Source organism: Rhinoderma darwinii, chromosome 4 (assembly GCF_050947455.1).
Source record: "Rhinoderma darwinii isolate aRhiDar2 chromosome 4, aRhiDar2.hap1, whole genome shotgun sequence".
In the NCBI taxonomy this organism is placed as follows: Eukaryota; Metazoa; Chordata; class Amphibia; order Anura; family Rhinodermatidae; genus Rhinoderma; species Rhinoderma darwinii.
Genome location: NC_134690.1, coordinates 126,181,636 through 126,199,143, shown reverse-complemented (window position 1 = coordinate 126,199,143; position 17,508 = coordinate 126,181,636). Strand labels below are relative to the sequence as shown.

Below are 17,508 nucleotides of genomic sequence, written 5' to 3'. Positions count from 1 at the left end.
AGGCATTAATGGGACATAAGTGCCAGATAATTAAATATAATAGAGGACTGGATGGTCATAAAGAGGGCTATAGAATTTACTAGTAAGGGTAGAGCACACACAGGAACACTGCTCAAAAATACAATGTTAACCTATATATGATACCAGATTAATGAAATGTGACCGTATTCTGTACCTCGAACTTGTATGAAACCACACACACATCAAGTCAAAGTATTTTTTCTATTAACCCTAGACCTGCCAAGGACATTTCATACATCCTCGCAGGAAGGTACTTCAGAAGCCAAAGACTTATCGGATATGTTCCTCTAGCTCAGGTTAGAGCCGTGACCTGGTCTTGCTTGAAAGCCAAGAACCTTGTTCTAGCCGTGATCTAGCCCAAGCAGGTTTAAGTGGGAACTGTATATACTTGGAAACCTATATAGCTAAATAAACCCCAATTTAAAATTGCATGCAAAAATGGATAGGCGCATTCCTGCGATTTCCGTGTTTCTGAAACAAATGCACATTTAAAAACGTACAAGTGTATTACGTAGGAGCTCCTCACAGCTTAGTTTTGTGCAAAGAAAATTATTTATTTTTTTTGCTGCTTTAGTACGCATCTTAATTTAAGAGCTGAACTTCCATACGGTTTTTGCTTAATCATTTTTTGATGCAAAGTTGTGTGGTTCAATTATGGAGTTGGATTTTTATACACGGCATGCTGTGCGCTTTCAAAAAACGTAGATATAGGTAGCATAGTAGCTTTTAGCGGCGTGCATTAGATGTTAACACATTTGAATAGGCCCGCCAAATATTGCACGGCCTCTGTTTCAATGTTTGAGAGAGCACAAGCTCCGGTTGACAGACATTTGTGATATATATGAACTTTGCGCACCATTATCTATTATTTGACACTATTTTTGTGTGTAAAACTTTGCTTGTGCGTGAGTTTCAGGTGCAAAATTTAAGATTTATTAATTTCGGTTTGTCACAAAGTTCCGTAAAAGGTGGACATGGCTGCCAATAGCGTGTTGGGATAAATTCGACAGGTTATCTGCATTTAGGAAATATATATATAGTGTTTGGAGGAGCAGTCACTTCTTAAAAGGTGTGTAATCTCCATTATATTGGTTACTTTTTCTCAATTTCCAGTATAAAACGAGATTTTCGGTTTGTCCAGTTCTGGTGATTATGAAGATATTTGCATGTAAACATAAGCATAATTGGTATGTAAAAACCAGACACATCTTGAACTTTTATTTTTAGGATGTGCCGTGTTTCTTTTTTTACACTAGCATTACCACTGAGTATTTTAGAACATTTGCAGCTTCTCTTTATTTACACTTGGAACGTTCGGACAAGCCTTTTTATAGACACAAGTACATTTATTTACGGGGGTGATTATCATACATACCTGTGCTCCCAACCTGGAGAGATACCTAACCCTTACAGCAAACGCACTTAACGGACGAAACCTGCTTTCTGAATTTTGTCTTCGTAGTCGTGCCTTTTCAGCCCTATAAATAAAGATGTGGTAAATAGATAAAGTTAAAATATTTATGCAGAAACATTGCAAGCAGGCAAGCCAAACATTAAACCAGAATTATGCTTTTAAGGCTAAATTCACACTTGCCTTGCATAATCCGTTACTCTGATCAGTTTTTAGATCAGAATAGGGATAAAAACTGATCAGTTAAAAATTCAATTGAAATCAAAATAACGAAAGCAAACTGATTACAATCTGTTTGTATCCATTTTAGGCTTCGTTCACATCTGCGATGGGGTCCTGTTCCCACGTTCCGTCGTAACGGGATCCTGACTGACAAACGGAAACCAAAAGGTTTCAATGGTTCAATTCTGTTTGTCTCAGTAGTTGCAAGGGTTCCGTCGTTTAGACGGAATCAATAGTGTAGTCGACTAAGTTATTGATGCCGTCAAAACGCCTGCACAACTGAGACAAACGGAAACCATTGGCACCGGATCAGTCACCATTGAAACCTTTGGTTTCCGTTTGTGTCAGTCAGGGTCCCGTTCCGACGGAAAGTTCAGACGGAACAGAGCCCTAGCACAGATGTGAATGAACCTTTACGTTGACACCAATGATAAAATTAACCCATCCGTTAGACATGTGTTTTTCCGAACGGAGTTAAAGTCCTGTACTCTGCACTTTTATCTTAGTCAAAAAAAAAGGGATGACTAACATAACGGAAGCGAACGGATGCAATTAACAATCACATTTTTCAAGTGAGCTTTTTAACGGATCGGTTTTTATCTGTAGGGTATATTCACACGATTAACAAAAAACGTCTGAAAATACGGAGCGGTTTTCAAGGAAAAACAGCTAGTGATTTTCAGACTTTTTTTTATTAGCAACTCGCGTTTTTCAATGCATTTTTTACGGCCGTTATTCTATTGAGTCAATGAAAAACTGCACAAAAAAATGGCTCAAGAAGTGACATGCACTTTTTTTTTTTTTTTTTTAAACCGGCAAGTAAAAAAACGACCAGTTGGAACAGAAAGCCGTTTTTCCCATAGAAATCAATGAGCAGATTTTTGGAGGCGTTCTGCTTCCGATTTTCCAGCCCCGAAAAACGGCCAAAAATAAGCCGTGTGAACAAACCCTTATTCTTATGTAAAAACGGATCAGAGAAACAGATTATACAACGTAAGTATGAATTTAGCCTAACAAAAATCCAGTTTTAACCTACATTATAAAAAAAAAAAAAAAGTTTAAGAAATTTGCTAATACGTTTCTCTACTGCTTTTGTACAGACACAAGTTATTTCAGGTGACATTCATAAAACCAGATACTTTAAAATTTCTATTGGTTGATCTTGGAAACAGACGTCAATCGCAACTCTGCCAGACATCTGAGCTCCCAAAATGGACTGCTCCTGAACCACAGGGAAACCGTAGAATCCTGAATTTACATATGAATTAGTGAGGGAGATCCCCCCCCATAAAAAAAATAAAGTACACCAGAAGACATACAAAAAGACAACATTTTTGTTGTACTGTGTAATGTAGTAGATTGTAGTAAAATTGGTCTTGATGTTCGGCACTGACCAGAGAAAAGATCCGGTGCAGTGTCAAAGGAGAGTCCTGCTTATATGCGAAGATGTTAATCTTTGTGCACGGTTTCCTTTTTAATGAATCGCAAGAAAGCATAAAAAATTCTAGAAGATGTTAAATTGGGATTCGTTTCTTAATTCCAGAACAAGCGTCATGTTTCGGTTTTCTCTTACATGAACAGCTATAAAGCTTACAAAAAAGTTTCCCAATGCCAACTGATAGTGGGATGTTTCTGATGGTAAATGCCAAGATCAATAAGGGCATTAATGAAAACTTCTTTAGCAGAAAAATAAAGAGGGGGGGGGGGGGTTAGGGCGAACAACGCTTTTCACAACACCTCCGGGTCAATTTGTAAAAAACCTCTCAGAATAAGTGACACCTCTGCTAATTTAATCATCTCCATCATTGTGTCCATAGATGAGGGACGTTGTGACTTAAACCTTATGTACATGTTCCTTCTTCATGGACACGCTGTATGTAAATAAACATATCAATGTCTACAGCCGGGTCCCGAAGATCTGTTCTTAAGTACAAAAGTGATTCCGAAAAGCGATTCCGAAAATAAATGCATATATTATATATATTACACAATTTATATTTTTTTTGAAATCTAGAACAAAGACAAACAAACATTTGTTTTTCATTAGATTTTATTTTAACAGTGTTTTAGTAAAGTTTTAAAAGAAAGTGCATTTATATTACCAAAAAGATTTGCCTATTAGTGAAACAATTTAAAACATCAAGATAAAAATGAAAAGTAGAACAGGTAGAGAATCAAGTGCTAGCGGTGAAATAGAAGTAGGCCTCTGTATTTTAGAATAGATACATTTCCTGAGTAACATGTGTGGACCACAGAGTTTAAATAGATCAAGTGCTTCGGTTTTCACGGCTACACTTTGTATTTTCTACAATCAATGGAATACAAAACTTTACTGCTCGAGTACCAGCTAATGAAGGGGTAGTTAAACATTACAAAAATACCCGTTTTTGGGGTACCACAATGAGTATATTTAAAAATTGCTTAAACAAGAATCCCCACAATACAAAAAAAAAAAATTAAAGTTATTCTTTAAGTTATTTATTTCAGCTACTTATATAGCGCCAACATATTACTCAGCGCTGTACAGAGGTCCTCTTTTTTACTGTCCCCATTGGGGCTTACAATCTAAATTCCCTATTGGTATGATTTTGGGGTGTGGGAGGAAACCGAAGTACCCGAAGGAAACCCACGCAAAACACAGGGAGAACATACAAAATCCATTGCAGATGTTGTCCTTGGTTGGCTTTGAACCCAGGTGCTAACCACTGAGCCACTGTGTTAGGCTTCGTTCACATCTGCATTGGAGTCTCCATTAAGTGACTCCATCACAGATCCGGTCAGAAACACCAGACAAAATACTGCAGCATGTTGCGCTATTTTGTCCAGTAAGACAACAAATGTCATGGCGAAAACCCTACGGTACTGATTAAAGGTCAATGGATTCCATCAGGTACCAACGGTTTCCATCATGCAACGGATCAGGCACATCCAGTAATTTGTTGTTTTGTTCCTATGAGAGCAGAGCCAAGGAAGCAACGAACACAATGTGAATGAAGCCTTATTTATTATAGAATAAGAGGTCTTTTCAATACCATGTTTGATGTTAAGAGAAAAAAAAAAAAAAAAAAACACTCCCTCCATATGTAACCCACTGAACTGAGTAGCAGTGCATGTAAACATTGCAGTGGTGCGCGATCTGTATGTGCCACCCCCTTCCTTGTCTAGACTATGTATGATACAAACACACACTAGTAGTTGCCTGGACTGTCTGAGCTATAGATGACCTTCTACATCCGTTTATAGCCTGCGATGGGAGGCAATACTTTTGCATAATAGATTGAGGCATAATAGGAATTTGAAATTATCGAAACTATCCAATATATTTTTGGATAAAGGTTTCTGCCAACGCTAACTAATCTATTAATGACCTGATGTTAATAAAAAAAAGTATACTCTATCAAGTACCTAAAAAAGGAGGTAAAAGTAAAAGCGGAGGCAAGTATGGTGCAATTCCCTTTTTTTTTTAGATGCTCCATCATGAAAAACACAAAAAAAGAAAAGAAAAAAAGTAGAGACAAAAAACAAAGCAGGACAAGTGTGGGAAGTTGCCACAGTGCAATCCACACGACAGGAGAAACAATGAGGTATCTACAGGCTCCATTGCTCAAACTAATAAACAGGAGCGGACTCCACATCCCTGGTTACAATCCACAGGTTACCGGTTATTGCAAGTTGAAGTACATCTTGAACTTACAGGATTCAGCTTTTATAGAAACAAGTAGCAAAGGCCAGAGAAGCAATGCAAATGTCATACAAGTAGAATCCTGTATAACATATTGAAATGCACTATTAGGATGATCCAAAAGGTGCAGCAAAAAATGATATGTTCATACAAGTATACGTGTCACTCGTTTATATATTAGGCCCAGTTTACATCATGATTGTAGAGTACGTTTAAGCATGTACACCAGGAAAGCTCCCGACGTGCACGCTGAATGTGGCCATAGAGCTCCATTAGCCCGATGGAGGCCAAAATATTGTCTTTTTGGCCTCACAAGCTTTTCAATAGCTATTCATGACGTATGTGTTAAACGGACGCCATAATAGTCTGAGTGGCGAATGCCTGTGATGGATGCCTGCCAGTGGATATGCTTATCGTACATCATAAAAGGTATACATATATGTTAAACAAGTCCCATAATAGTCTATGGGTGACTGACGCCACTGGTAGGCCTCCATCACAGCCTATGTAGGGAGTCCAAAACCATGATGTGAACGGGGCCTTCTGTAGATTGCAATTCCCCACATAAATACAGCAGGTAGAATCTGATAATAAAGAGAAACCGCATGGATTTTGAGCTCCTTGCAGTTTTCTTGAGGATTTCTTTCACACTGTCGGCCCTTTAGCAGGGAGAGGTAGTTTTACATCAGCCTGCATATACAAGTCTGTAAGCACATAAAGGCTGAAACAAACAGCAGCCTACATTCTGTAAAAAGAGTGGCAGGGAAACAAAGGGGAAAAATTACATTTCCTGCTGCAATGTGACCTTATAAATCAGATGACTTCTTGGCTGATCATATATTAATGGATTACTGTTTATGCAACTCCCCAATATATACCTGTAGTTCCACACAAGGCAACTAGAACACTTTTAGGCCCGGTTATTGCATGCAGATTTTGACCTGCCTGCACTTTCTTGCCGCGGTTTTCACTGTGTTTTTCGGCCGCAGGTAAAAAAAAAAATACCACGAAAAAACCCATTCTCTGCCTCCCATTGATTTTAATGGGAGATCAGAGACAGAACCACAGGAAAAAAGAGAATGTCATTTTTATTTTTTATTTATTTTTAAATCAATGGGAGGCGGTTACAGAAGTTTTTTGGCATTGATTCAGACGCGGATTTTGAGTCAAAATGAGCGCCAAAAACTGTGCGAACAGGGCCTAAAAACGTCACCGTTCGTTGGTAGACAGGTTGCGCATGCTAAAAGTTTGTGAGTTAGACCATAACCGGCGTTTACTGGCCCAGCATTAAGAGCTCCAAAACCTTTGAGAAAAAACAATCCAAAATGTTAAGTGCCAGGAGCAAATGGCTAGGCACACCGGCTTTCTGGCTCCAGGAATTTGTCTAGCCATGATATAAGACAACTCACAAACAATATATAACTACAAGTTCAATGGTCGACAAAATTATCCCATGATCGGCTTTCTAATAAATGAATTAAAGAGAATACCTTTGTAAAATGAAGACACACATAAGCTAATCCTATTTGACCATAGATATTGGACTGCACCAAACACGGTATAGCTGAATTTAAAACATTGCACATATTAAAACATCTTCAGACAACTAGTGACTGTCCAGTCATTCTAGGCCCCACTGAATATGGAGAAGAATACTCACCTAGCCGCTGTTCATAATGGCGTGAGCTGGCAGACAGGTCGCCAGCTTTGCCTGCCCGCTCCATCCACTATCATACAGGAGAAGGGATTTCCGAGCTGAATATAGCTATCCAGCCCTGACATCTCTCAAGTGACTGGACTGTCACCTTTAACATATTGACATAGTTTTATGTAAAACGTAAAGTGCAGGAACACATAGGGAGTTGCTGCCTCAAGCAATTTCCTAATATCCGGATTTCAGGAGAGCAGCAACAACATGTGAGTTTCATGGGAACTTCAAACATTGCAAATCTGTAACAGATTACAGACAAGTTTTTTGTTTTTAACTTACATAGCCTGGGAATCTGCTTTATAAAATCCTCATTGCTGGAACTAGATCAAAGCAAGTCAAGAAATACTGCAGCAAACAGTACTATGCAACTAAAAATGAAGTGCTAAAAGGAGAAATAAGAACCCTTATAAAATCAAGTGACCCATGCGAAGTGCCTTAAGCCTTAATAAAACAATTTAAAACAAGAATTACGCAAGAGAAAAAAAAACATTGCGAGTAGCAACATAAGTGCCGTTAATAATGCCACGTAACCAGTGAGTGTGTAAACAGTCCATGACGACCATTACGGCCTAGAACAAGAACTCCTTCATTATTACTGGTGTAATAGAAAGGAATAACTCAAGTAATGTTGATTTGACTATCTGTAACAAGCTCAGAAGACACTAAGGCTCTTCGAGTTGACAGCTTGCCGCATACAGGAAGATGAGATTTTGTTATTCAGTTTCTTTTCTGCAAAAGATTATTGTAAAATATTACATTCAAAATGAGCACAAATGGCAACGCTAGAATAAAGAACCAATGGCATAATGCATGGAAACATGCTGAACACCAGCAATAAACCGCTACAACGCATATGCTAAGGAGGGGGCACATTACTATCTACCCCACAGCATTGTGGACTGCAGGACACTCCATATCTCACACATGAAAACCAGTCCAGACAAACCGTACGCGTTGTCAATATCAACGTCTCCTCTTCTGGCACAGGATACAAAACAAAAAAGGAAGATCAGTTAATTGGCTGATATGGGCAGCTTTAGGCTAGGCTTACACCACATTTTTTGAATACAGTTGAGACTTTTTTGACATCGCATATAGGGGCAACGTTTGGCAAACGCACCAGGGAATTTTCTAGCATGTGCGCCGAAGGTGAAGCCCAAAACGTGCCATTATATCCCATCGAGTGGCATAAAAACCCATAGTCCGCATGCAAAAACGAAAATAAATTTATAAAAAGAAAAATTTTCGCCCTCCGTATACTTTTTGGTGCGATGGCAGACTATAAATGAAAGTACAGCTGACTAGGATTTCCTATACAGTAAAAAACAAAAATTCTATACACCTCTGCCCAGGTGTCCTGGCATCCGTCAGGTCTATGGAGCCATTTGGAGTATTCACCGGTAGTATCTCTCAGTACATTTGCTGAACGTGTTGAGAACAGAGCCTGGCACAACTGCTAAGTACGAAAGTACTTAAAGAGTCTCTGTCACCAGATTATAAGTGCCCTATCTCCTACATAATCTGATTGGCGCTGTAATGTAGAGAACAATGGTTTTTATTTTGAAAAACGGTCATTTTTGAGCAAGTTATGAGCAATTTTAGATTTATGCTAATTAGTTTCTTAATAGACAACTGGGCGTGCTTTTACTTTCGACCAATTTAACATGAATGGAGAGAAGTGTATGACGCTGATTGGTCACTGATTGGTCAGTGTCATACACTCCTCTGTTCAACACCCACTTAGACAACTGGGCGTTTTTTAACTTTTGACCATTAAGAAACTAATTAGCATAAATGTAAACTTGCTAAAAAATTATCGTTTTAAAACAAAACAAAAACAAAAACCACTTGTTAACTACATTACAGCACCGATCAGATTATGTAGGAGATAGGCCTATACTGTCTCTTTATTTTACATGGTCAGTCAATGGCAACAGGATCAAACTGTTCCAGCAGCTATTTTTTTTCTCAGTATGCTCTAACAAATTTATCCCTCAACCATACGCCAAATACGTGGTGTGCACCCAGCCTTACTTTTTGTCTGCACTGCGTTTTCATCGGAGGCATTTTTGAGGCAATTTTGTGGTCAGTGGTGCGCTTTTCCCATCACAAACACAGCATGCTCTGGGTATGGCGTCGTTTTTCCCATAGACTTCACTATAGGACTTCAAAAATACGCCAGGAAAAAAAAAGCATGTACAAAATGACACCTTAAAAACCCATGTTACATTTTAATAAAGTGTTTTTTGATGCAGATTAAATTTTGCACATAGCACGTGGGATCTTCTAAAGCTGTCCTAATAATAATTTCCATACAGAGTGCAAAAAAGTACACAGTATATTGGGAAATAAGAAGCTAGATAAGCAGTTTGGAAATTATGATTATTTGATAGATATTAGCATTTTTTTGTATTGCTACAGCGCCCTTTTTGGTGACAACAGGAAGTGCAGCTATAATGGTTGTCAATTAGCTTCTTGGTCAAACTCTCACTTGGTTACGTCTTGCACATACTGACAAAATTACAATAGAGCAACCAATATGGCCGAGCTTCCAATTGTCACTGTTGCAAAAATGGCTACAGCAATAAAATAGAAAAATGCAAATATCTCTGGAAGTAAAACAAACAATTACCCAACTATGACTACTGCTCTAACTTATAACATATGGGCAGTTTTACACTATGGGTGAAAGGCTATGTAAACCTTTGAAAGCTATTTATTTTTATAATAAAAAGGTCAGTCAGTGTGTTTTGTGCAACTTTATAATTCGTTTTTATTAAAAATTATTTTTACTTTGAGATACAGCTGCTTTGTATCCTGTATACAGAGCAGCTGTATCGTGCGCTAAGACCTGAATCAGTCAGGTCAACGGCACTGACTGATTCAATGTCAGTGGGTCCTGCATGTCCGAGACAAGAATCAGTCAGTCCCGTGGACCTGACGGGTACAGGATTTAGCGTAAAATACAGCTGCTCTGTATATAGGTGACAGAGCAGCTGTATCTCAAAAAGTTAAAATAATTTTCAATAAAAAGGAAATACAAAGTTACACAAAATACACAGATTGATCTTTTTATTAAAAAAAAAATAATCTTTCAATGGTTTACATGGGCATTTCAATTAAACCAAGGCAAGGGGACGAGCGATCGTTACTACGATTGCTCATCCCCATACATTTCTAACGTCGGCAGCACACCTCCATGTTTACACAGGGAGATGTGCTGCCGAGGACTAGATTTCATGCTGCATGAATTATACGACCAGCCGATGAACGAGCTCGTTCACCGGCTGATCATTGCCCTGTTTACACAGGGCAACGATCGGGAACGCATATTCATATGAACACTGCTTTGCCCTATAATTGGCCTGTGTAAAAGCGCATGTAGGGACCTGTCACCCCGAAGTCACATAACAGTTTTTAGTTAGGAGTGCAGGCATCCAATTGATGCATTGATCTCAATGGGCACTGCAGGGAAACAAGGTGGTTTCTTAACAACGGACTTCTGAACACGGGGCTTTCACAACCAGCTGGTCACAGCAGAACCCACAATCTGAAAGAGGACGGTCCAAACCAGACAACCCTTTACACGGTTTTGAAGAACAAAAAATGCACAGTAACCAAGAAAACCATACAAGAGCATTAATGCTATAGTAAAATAAACAGAAGAGAAGTTTAGTAAAGTCACACCCAATATGCAAAGAAACAAGCAAAGCACAAAAATGCACCACAGATTAAATCATATTAGCTGCTAAGAGACTGGCAAAGCGTTCTAAAGTTACAATTCATGACTAGCACACAACTACAGTAAGGCCCAGTTCACATTGAGTTTTTTATGGCGCTGATAGACGCGGACACCGTATAGGAATCAGCGTTTTTTTTTCTGTGGCGGGTTTACCAGTTTGGGTGGGAAAAAAAGCAGCATGTTCATTCTTGCCACGGTTCCACCCATTGAAATCAATGTGAGGCAGAAAAAACGGGGGGGGGGGGGGGGGGGTTTGCCGGCAAAAAATTGCAGGCAGGTCAAAATATGCTGCCTGAAGGAATTTCCAGGCAGATTTTTTTTCTGCCTGCAAACTACTGAGTGAACAGGGCCTTATGCTCAAAAGCTTCACAACTAAAGAACACAGAAATTGAGTTTGCAAAAGCCTACCTTACTTTCCTATAAAATCTTTAGATTCATACACAATATAAATAGAGACAGAAAGGGACATGGACAGAGACAGATGGAGTGAAACCGGTGCAAATTTGGGGGAGAGCTATGTCTCAATATACAACTAGTATTGCAATAGCGCCCTCATGTGACCGATAAGTCCCAGTCTTGCATGCTGCCCTATTGTTACCGGTATTGTCAGCCGAATCTACGACGCTGGCCTCTAATGGAGACTCCAATGTAGATGTGAACGAGGCCTAAGAATGTTCGCTTTGGAACATCATTTTACATACGGAATTATTCAACATCAACATCAATACAATCAAGTAACTTAGTAAATATATTGTCTTCGTTATCTTGTAGGTTTCCTGAGACTCCTGTATTATAGTTCACAGCTGGAAACCGCGGACATTTGAAATATTTTGAGAAAACATTCTGCAAAGTAGCAAATTCAAATCATCTTCTAAACTAGACAGGACTTCTGCCCAACTAAGAACTTTGCTTCCCCATTGTCTCCTGCAGACCACGCATGATATTTGTACGTGTGGGGGGAAACTACAGGGCACCATTGATGCCGCTTATCACTGCGGCATACAAAAGGATCAGACGGGTAAAAACTAACCCGGCTGCCACATAGACATCAATGGAACCAGCTTGGTGGGATCTCGAAGAAAAAAAAAACAAAAAAAAAAAAAACATCTCTCTGCCTACTCAGCTTAGGTAAGGTTTGAAATTGGCGCTATGCCGTGTCAGGGTACCTATTTTCAGAATAATGGGGAAAGCCATGTGTAGCCGGGTTTGTATTTGTGGTGTTTTAATAGCGATTCCATTTATATACTTGAATGGTAGCCTTCAACACCACAGTATTTAGGTTGGGAGTGGTTTTCAATGACCGCTTTCAACAGTGGGAGCACGCGGTATAATATCTATATAACGTGCAGCACATTACAATAAATTAGTACAAGGGAGCAGAAACCAATACATTGTAGTTTCTGCTTCGGTAAAACTCTACAATGTAGCAATTTAAACAGTAAGATCGAACTACCACTATTTTATTTAGCTATAAAATACTATTTTTAAGAAAGCCAGTACTATAACAAGAGCAAAGCAGTGGCAGCGAAGTTATGAAGCATTAATAGGAGTGCCAGTCGCCTACAGACTACAGCAGCAAGCAACAATGGCAGAGACAATCACACAAAACGTTAAAGGGTTGTACAATTTTGGAAAAACCAATCTAAATGCAACCAGGCCAGATCCCTATGACACTGGTATCGGCTTTCAAACCATGGTGTGAGTGTCAGCGTCAATAAATTAGATCTTAAAGGGGTTCCGGTTTCAGCCAATAAAGCTTAATTGCTGCATAATGATACGTTACAAATTCTGGACTATATTTTGTGTATCAATTCCTCGCAGTTTTCTAGATCTCGCCTTGAAACCAATGGGTACCATTAGAATTTACTTCCAGATGACAATCTGTCCTGGTCATTCGATCATCCCGGTAGTCATCAGGGCTCGCTCAGGTAAAGCATCACCTGACCAGGACACATTTCCAGCCATAGGAAATAAGTCAAGGTTCCCATTGAATGAATGAAGCAGAGAAAAAGCAGCAACAGAAATCGATACACAAAGTATATTAGAATATTGTGTTACTTTTCATTATACAATGGAGGTTCTATTCAGAGTGCAACATTGGAGGTCTTCTTAAAATCATACTGTAAAAAATAAAAACCATTCATAGGTCAGTACTCACTCAATAGCAGCTTGTTTCTGCAGTTTTTCCCTTTCCCATGAAGACAGATTAAGGTCTCCACCTAGGATGAAGATGAGGTTTAGGAATTTACACCTGATGGCAACAATAGCGGAAGACATTTGTAGATCCAATCTGTCATTAAGATTAATTCAAGACAACCTAACCAAAAACCTCACACCAACTGAATGGCATGTGATGGGGTCCCCTATAACAATTAAACCTAGAAACGAACCAATTGGGACATATCCCTGAAAGAAATATTGTACTCAATATGAAAAGTACAAAAAATATCTTTATTAAATATAATGACAAAATAACACAATAATAGGAAAAGAGGAATGATACAACATATACGGAGACATAAACAGCAGGGTCAGATGTACAAGACCATGACCGACAGAATCAACCGTCCACTAATGACCTTAAACACGCTCAGATGATAATAAATAACACACAAGCCCAGGGGTGTATAATGTGACATATGGCACAATATTGCTAGCAAAAAAATACCAGTGTACAGAGATAATAACCTATACACAGACAGAACCTACACGATATATGATAGCATATAGAAAAAGCAATGTGCATGTGGCAATCTACATGTAATAATGCATCAAAGCCAGAACGATAAATACAGGGTGCATCTGAATAGATATGCATCCAATGGAACGTGCAATGCTGGCACAGGAAACAATGCAGATACCAATGTATATCAGAAGGTGTAATAGAACATGCAATGCTGGCACAGGAAACAATGCAGATACTAATGTATATCAGAGGTGTAGCAGCTCAGATAGCAAAAAAAGAGATAACTGCCATAGCTAGACCAGATGAACACATACCCTGAGACATGTTGAGCCTCCTGACGAAGACGGTCTATCGGGCGAAACGCGCGTCGAGGCGTCTGTTCACCCATCCAGCTCTTCTGACCCCTCACGCTCCTCAACATGTCTCAGGGTATGTGTTCATCTGGTCTAGCTATGGCAGTTATCTCTTTTTTTGCTATCTGAGCTGCTACACCTCTGATATACATTAGTATCTGCATTGTTTCCTGTGCCAGCATTGCATGTTCTATTACACCTTCTGATATACATTGGTATCTGCATTGTTTCTTGTGCCAGCATTGCACGTTCCATTGGATGCATATCTATTCAGATGCACCCTGTATTTATCGTTCTGGCTTTGATGCATTATTACATGTAGATTGCCACATGCACATTGCTTTTACTATATGCTATCATATATCGTGTAGGTTCTGTCTGTGTATAGGTTATTATCTCTGTACACTGATATCTTTTGCCAGCAATATTGTGCCATATGTCACATTATACACCCCTGGGCTTGTGTGTTATTTATTATCATTTGAGCGTGTTTAAGGTCATTAGTGGACGGTTGATTCTGTCGGTCATGGTCTTGTACATCTGACCCTGCTGTTTATGTCTCCGTATATGTTGTATCATTCCTCTTTTCCTATTATTGTGTTATTTTGTCATTATATTTAATAAAGATATTTTTTGTACTTTTCATATTGAGTACAATATTTCTTTCAGGGATATGTCCCAATTGGTTCGTTTCTAGGTTTAATTAAGATGAATTCACACTGGGCTATAGCGGTGCAGGTCAAAAGTGTCTACGACTGAATCCACGGGAAACCAACTGCTGTACTGAATGTAAAGTAATCAGATTTTTAATGTAGCATTCCAAATGAAACATAGATGGCAGGAATAGGGCAGCACTAGAGATGGGGGTTAAGAGTGGCCCTGGGACACTGCAAAACCACATTTAAAGAAAAAAAGTCTGTCTTACTACAGTTAGGCCTCATGCACACAAACGTGCTTTTGCGGCCGCAATTCCCCCGAAAATCCACAGGCGAATTGCGGCCCCATTCATTCCTATGGGGCCATGCACACGACCGTGGTTTTCATGGTCCGTGCATGGCCCAGGAGCCCGCACGTAGAAAGAACTGGCAAGTCTTATTACGGCCGTGTTCTGCGGTCCGGGCTCCTTGAAAATAATGGTCGCGGCCATGTGCACGGCCCGCGATTTGCGGGCAGCTCGCAGCTGACGCTCCGTGGCCGGCCAACCCGGAAATCACAGCCGTGCACATGGCTACGGTCGTGTGCATGAGGCCTTAGGTAACAGTACAGAAAACCCAAAAGGATGGAGTGGCATATTTTGCCCCTCTAGTAGGAAAGTCACCTAGAACAGACTATCATAGTTTTGAAGCCTACTTACCTCTAAGGCTGTTCACAAAATACAGCATGACAGCCGCTATAATGGCCACTGCAAAAAGAAAAGGACAAAACCATAAAAGAAGAGAGAAATTGCTTTATCAATCTACAGTATCAAATCTACCAATCCTACCGCTGGGACCCCCACCGATCACGAGAACAAATGTCCTTTGTGAATGAAGTGGGATATTCTGAAGCCTGAATTTTCAGGATTTGATAGGACATTTAATATTATGTAATAGATTTAATAAAATCCTCACTGCAAACGCAGGCACTAAAGAAGACTTCCAAAAATAGATATCCTCGGGAATCCAGTATGACACCAGCAAGAATGGCAATAATGGCAAGACCCAGATTCTGGATGGACTGCATGCTGCAATGGGAATAAGCAAAGAAGTGATGTCAGAACAGATTAAAAGACATTCTCATTAATGCAGTTATTTCACTTCTAATGTGTGACAGTATTGCAGATATTTACAAGTGAGTGTCAACTTACAATCCATACGCAGTGCCCAGCTGATGCTCAGGCACCACAAAGGCCACCATAGGCCACAATGCACAAGCCAGAAGAGAATAGGAGACGCCTAAAAAACTCTGTTGAAAGAAAGAGAAGCCAATATTACTGAGAGACTATCCATACGGACAGCAGCCATTTATAAGCAGCTTCAGGTAGGACAGGGGTTACAGTAGCAGCCACAGATTTTATGAATGAAGCATCAATAATGTGTGCATTTTTAAAGGTCATATAAAACGGGATTTCGCTGTCAAAGTTTTGGCTTAAAAATTTGTCTAAATACAATGGGCCCCATTTACCAAAATGGTCTGCCAAAAAAACTGCCCTTTTTGCTCACATCAACCAATCACATTGCAGCATACAGCTCATCACAGTCACTTCCATGCGCTCTGCTGCTGCAGGTAGTGTATAGAGGCAGAGAGACCTTCCTGACGTCACGATGGGGGCGTGCACATCTGACGTCAGGATGGGGCCACCACCCACCCGTACTCACAGGCAGCAGAATCCGTACACCGATAGAGTCAAACGGTGTACGGATTACTGCTAGCAGCAGGAGAAATACAAGAAATAAAATGTAGTAAAAAGGTGTCAAAGTGGCCATTTAAAACACAACACAAAAAGGAGCCCAAATTCATTAATAAATTATATTACAAAATATATTTATATTACACATGCTGCTAGAAAATAAAAAGTTGATCGAACGTTTAGTTACACTGTAATGTGTTCACGCTCAGTTTCCCTATTGTTAAATACATAAACTGTTGTACGCTGCAAAGTGGACACAGTTGAATCGGATTGTGTCATTACCCAAGCAAACAAACAAATGATCAGGGCTCACAAAAGAGGCCTAAAACTGGCCATTCGTAAAGGATTTCAGAGGGCCGATTTCTAAAACAACTTTTTGTTCATAGCTGGTGTGAAGGTTGTTGTTCTGGATGACAATACCATAAGTTAAAATGACAAATCGGCAATCAATCTCTGTCTTGGTCCGTGCTTCTATTGATGGGATGCAAATCTATCATTTGGAATGGAAGGCTTTCCAAAAAATGCACCACAAAAAGCAACCGAAAAAAAAAATACAAGACCGCACATCAACTTTTCTACAGATATTGGTCTTCAGTTGGCATCTGTCACACTTGTTCATGTCATGAAAAGGAGCGGAGAGATGCCAGTTATCCAATCTAAAATCAGGCTTTTCGGCCATCAAAAATCTCTAGTGCGTTGCTAGCTTAAGTTACAGATTGTTATATTAGATTGTTAAAAAAATATAACCAAAGCCACATATTAGGGAAAGCGGACACTCGGTGAAGAGTGTGAAAAAGAGAGTTAGGATTACTAAAACAATATTAGTAAAAATCTAAAAAAGTGGGGTTTTCTTAAAGGGAGTTCTGTCTATACTTACCATGGCAATCCAAGGATTCCACAAAGTAAAGGCCAACATGAGATGAGCAGCAAGAGTAGTCACCACAGCACACATAACCCAAATTATGTTCTTCCCGACTCGGTCAACCATGAAACCAAATATAGGTGAGAGAGGTGCAGAGATAATATACACCACACTAGAACATAAAATAATGTCGGACATGAAAACTAGTGAGAAGCAAAGCACAGTTTCTATACTGCACACAGCCCTATATGTAAAGCATAGGCATACCTGTTGATGGCTCCTGCTTGGAGAGGTGAAAACTTAAATTTTTCAATGAAGAAAACCCTAGGGAATAAAAACATGATGGGCCAAATTAATAAAGTAAAATAGACTATGTTCTAATTTTAAAGTGTAGCTGAACGTTCAACAAACTTCTGACATGTCATAATG

General features: G+C 39.4%; 1 protein-coding gene across 2 annotated transcripts in view; it reads right to left on the bottom strand.

Annotated features, from left to right (window-relative positions):
* MFSD1 (major facilitator superfamily domain containing 1) overlaps positions 1-17,508 on the bottom strand; it is a 51,794-nt gene that overhangs the window by 2,541 nt on the left and 31,745 nt on the right. The window contains exons 10-16 of one of the 2 annotated variants that reach the window (XM_075861552.1): positions 17,347-17,403; positions 17,095-17,251; positions 15,675-15,772; positions 15,439-15,551; positions 15,183-15,230; positions 12,948-13,008; positions 1,397-1,499 (exon numbers count right to left, since the gene is read on the bottom strand). In XM_075861552.1, the coding sequence (XP_075717667.1) occupies positions 1,397-1,499; positions 12,948-13,008; positions 15,183-15,230; positions 15,439-15,551; positions 15,675-15,772; positions 17,095-17,251; positions 17,347-17,403 (637 nt within the window). Of the gene's footprint in view, positions 1-1,396; positions 1,500-7,492; positions 7,777-12,947; positions 13,009-15,182; positions 15,231-15,438; positions 15,552-15,674; positions 15,773-17,094; positions 17,252-17,346; positions 17,404-17,508 lie in introns of those variants that run through there. The other variant, XM_075861553.1, reaches the window with a different exon arrangement.